This window comes from Pinus tabuliformis, chromosome 2_1, assembly GCF_031772625.1.
Source record: "Pinus tabuliformis cultivar Carrire ecotype Pingquan chromosome 2_1, CPIR1, whole genome shotgun sequence".
Taxonomy (NCBI): domain Eukaryota; kingdom Viridiplantae; phylum Streptophyta; class Pinopsida; order Pinales; family Pinaceae; genus Pinus; species Pinus tabuliformis.
The window spans coordinates 316,166,417-316,170,316 of NC_142299.1; the positions used below are offsets into that span (position 1 = coordinate 316,166,417).

General features: G+C 43.7%; 1 protein-coding gene across 1 annotated transcript; it reads right to left on the reverse strand.

The window, feature by feature from the left end:
• Positions 1-332: 332 nt before the first annotated feature.
• LOC149200124 (uncharacterized) lies at positions 333-2,094 on the reverse strand. The gene is made up of 2 exons (XM_089400858.1): positions 1,627-2,094; positions 333-1,484 (listed from the first exon to the last, which is right to left on the reverse strand). The coding sequence occupies exons 1-2, from the start codon at positions 2,092-2,094 to the stop codon at positions 333-335; spliced, it is 1,620 nt and encodes a 539-aa protein (XP_089256984.1).
• Between the last annotated feature and the right edge of the window lie 1,806 nt (positions 2,095-3,900).

Sequence of the window (3,900 nt, forward strand, 5' to 3'; positions counted from 1 at the left end):
TGCTCTGCTGCATGCAAAATCCTGATGCCACCTCAGGCCCTCGTTTGTATAATCCCCTCCGTCTTTCCTTCCTTACCTCCACCTGTCCTTTTCCTTTCCCAGCGCTCTTCCCCGAGTCCTTTTCTCGGGATTTGTCTCGACCGTTCTGTCCGCCTTTACTCGTCATAACTCCTACATTCTCCCGGCTGCTCCTGTCGTACCCTTTCTGTCCTACCACTGCCACTTGCCATCCCTTCTCGGCCTCTTGTCCCGACTCCCCACGTTCCCTCCATTTCCATTCTTAATTGCGCCTTTGTTCTCTCCTCTATCCCTTCGGGTAATCCTACCCTGCCCTACCCCGTCAGCTGCCTTGCTCCGTCATCTGCACCGCCCCTGTCCTTTCTCACGAGTATCCTATCTGTCATCACTTGCTGTGTCCTTTCCCCGCATCTGCCACTTACTAACTTTTCTTGACCATTCTCCTCGGAATTGCTATTGCCACCATTATCGACGTCGAGAAGTTTCTGCAATTTCTCTCTCTCCTCTAGGAGCAGGAGCTCCATTCCTCCGCTGTCTATCGACTTTCCCCTGTTTTGGCTTCCCCAGTTCGCTAACCAGTCTACCGGTTGATTGCCTAATCGTCTTACATGGGTGGGGATCAGATAGTCTATTCTAGTGATTAGTTTCCCTATTTCGCTGATTAGCCACGTTGTTCGCCAACTCCTGCTTATTTTTTCCGCTGGTTTCTTCTGTTGCAATTGCTTTACCATATCCACCACTAGTTTCGAGTCACCTTCAATTTGGAGGCTCAGAAACTTTTCCTGAATCGCGATTTCAAGGCCGCGCTTCAGCACGTGTAGTTTCGCTTCGTTATTAGTCGCCTCCCCACAGTCCATCGAGAAAATTCTCAAAGTTTTTCCTTTGTCGTTCCTAAAAACCCCCCCTATTCCTGCTTCGCCCGGGTTGTTTTTTGCCGCCCCGTCGAAATTTAATTTTGCAAATCCTTGTGGTGGATGCCTGTACTGTTTTATTTCTTCAACCTCTCGGAATTGGTCTTTACTTTGGTAGCTATCTAGCATGCTTTGTGTTAATTGTAGCCGCTGCAAAATCTTCTCCTCTGTTTGTATGACCTTCCAGTCCTCTTCCTTCCATTGTTCCGTTAAAATTGTTTCTCTCATATTCTTGATTGTTTGTTTCCATATTTCTGCCAGGGTTCGCTTCTCTTCTTTGAAGATCACACTGTTCCTTTCCTTCCATATGTTCCAAAGCAGGAACCCAGCTGACAGCATCCATGCACGGTTTAACACCGGGTTTTGGTAAGGTTTTTTCGGCCAGTTTTCCAAGGTGTTTTTGATATTTTGGAAGTTTCTATAGCATCGTTCAAACAGCTGATGATGACTGCTCCACAGGGTGTTGCTGACAGTGCATCTGTTCATGAGATGTTCCAACGTCTCCTCCTGTTCATTGCAGAGCGCGCATCGTGAGGGTCCCTGCCTTCCTTTTCTCTGTAATTGATCCCAGGTAAGTGCCCTTCCATGATACAGGATCCATAAAAAGAAAGTGACTTTCGGCCAATGTTTTATTTTCCATAAATTTTTCCATTTCTTTGACTCTGTCTGTTGATTCTGTTTTTCCTTTAAGTAATACCCTTCTGCGATAGAAAAGGTTCCTTGTATTCGGGTTCCCCATCTTAGGATATCTTGCCCTGTTTTTACCGCTACTTTTCGGGATGCCATTTCTTTGTTGTAATCGCCCCATCTTTCGATATCGGGAGCTGCTACCCAGTTTCCAGAATTTTTCGACCACATCCCCCTTTGTCTGGGAGGTCAATGCTTGGATGACTTGAAGGCCTTCCTTATGGAGAATCTTTTCTCGTTGTTGCCAGGATTCCTCCCAGAACTTAGCTGTGTCCCCCACTCTTATCTCCCAGAAACTGTATTCTCTTATCAAATCTTTATTGCTCCTCGCCAAATTCCATATTGCTGATCCTTTTTCCTCTGTCTGACTTCTCATCCTATCTTCGGGCTTCTCAGCAGCCTCATATTTCTTCTCCCAAATTTTCTTCCATAGGTCCTGGCCACCTTGTGTCCACCTCCACCATAGTTTCGCACCCATCACTTGGTTGAGTATATAGGGGTCCCGCAAACCTAATCCTCCATCTTTGGTTGGTTTGCTTAGCCATTCCCAAGAGAGTAAAGCCCATTTTCTTGTTTTACTAGTTCCTTGCCATAAAAATTTCTTGAACATGGCTACTAATTTTTGACAAATAGATTTGGGGACGGCTTGGCTAGATATCTGATATATTGGAATGGATTATATTACTTCTTTTAGAAGAATTATCCGACTGGGGGTGTTCAAAGACCAGAATGTCCAGTTGTCTATCTTTTTCCTGATCTTACTTATTAGGGGTCCCTAGTTAGCTACCCTGTATTGATGCTCATTGAGCATGATGCCTAGATACTTTGCTGGGAAACTTCCTATTCTGAATCCCATTGTTCTAGCTAGAAATCTTTGGGACGCTACCTGTGTATTAAAGAAAAATATTTCTGATTTCTCATTATTTATCTTTGTCCCGGATGCTTGAGTGAACTCAGAGAGGATTTTTAAGATCTGTTGGGCTTCCTTAAGAGAGGCCTGGCCATAAAACATTACGTCGTCCACGAATTGTTGGTGTGTTATGGGAAGTTCATTCCCACAAATTCTCAGTCCCTTTAGCTGTTCCCTAGCTAATCGCGCTTTCACCAGCCTACCCAGTCCTTCTGCTGCTAGAATGAAAAGAAACGGGGACAGGGGATCTCCCTGTCTAAGCCCTCTCGAAGGGTTAAATGCTTCGGAAGGGGTTCCATTCAACATAACTGACATCACCGGTGTGCTCACCATTGACAAGATCCATTTCACCCATCTCTCATCAAATCCGTGAGCTTTGAGAATGCCTTCTAGGTACGCCCAACTAAGGCAATCATAAGCCTTTGCCAAATCCAATTTGATTAACGTACCTTTGTTTCGAAAAATTTTCAGAGAGTGGATTACCTCTTGAGCGACTACTATTCCATCTGTTATCTGCCTTCCTTTTACAAAACCAGTTTGTTCCTGAGCAATGAGGTCGGGCAAAATTGGCTTAAGTCTGTTCACCATAATTGTAGCCAATATTTTGTACACTACATTACATAAAGATATTGGTCTGAATCCATGGGGTTCATCTGAGTTTCCAGTCTTTGGAATCAATGCCAGGAAGGTGGCATTAAGGGCCGGATGCATATGCTTTGTACACCTTGATTCTTCCACTAGTTCCACCAGGTCTTTACTCATAAAACTCCAGGAGGCTTGGTAAAATTCAATGGTAAAACCATCAGGCCCCGGGGCCTTATTCTTCGCCATTCTGTTAATCACTTCCTCCACTTCTTCTTTCGTGATTACCCTGAGTAAAGCCAGATTCTGTTCTCTGGTTACTTTTTTAGGTATATGTTGACATACTCTAGTGATTTCCTCCTCCCTGCTAATGTTTGGTTCTATTAGGATCCCTTTGAAATAATCCACCAGAAGCTTCTCCATTTCTTCCTGTTGCAGTACTCTCTTTCCTTGACTATCTTTTAGTGAAAATATTCTATTATGTTGTCTGTGGTTCAGCATTGTTTTGTGAAAGAATTTTGAATTCTTCTCCCCTTCTTTCAACCATTGGACTTGTGATTTTTGTTTCCACAGTATTTCTTCTTGCTTTCGTCTTTCCTCTAATTGATTAATTATCCTTCCTTCCTCCTTTGCCAGCGCCTCACTTCTTTCTCCTTCAATAATTTGTTGTTGAATTCCTTCCATTCTAGATTGTAGTTTCCCTTTCTCTTTTTGAATGTTGCCAAATTCCTCTCTATTCCATTTCTTTATTTTGCCCTTTATGTCTTTGAGTCTAATTTGGAACGTGTGCAT

Excerpts from the sequence above, each read along its gene's own strand:
- LOC149200124 (XM_089400858.1), bottom strand. The coding sequence starts at position 2,094 with ATGGGTGCGAAACTATGGTGGAGGTGGACACAAGGTGGCCAGGACCTA. Across the intron at positions 1,485-1,626 it reads ACCTTTTCTATCGCAGAAGG|AGAAAAGGAAGGCAGGGACC; the intron begins GTATTACTTAAA and ends GATCAATTACAG.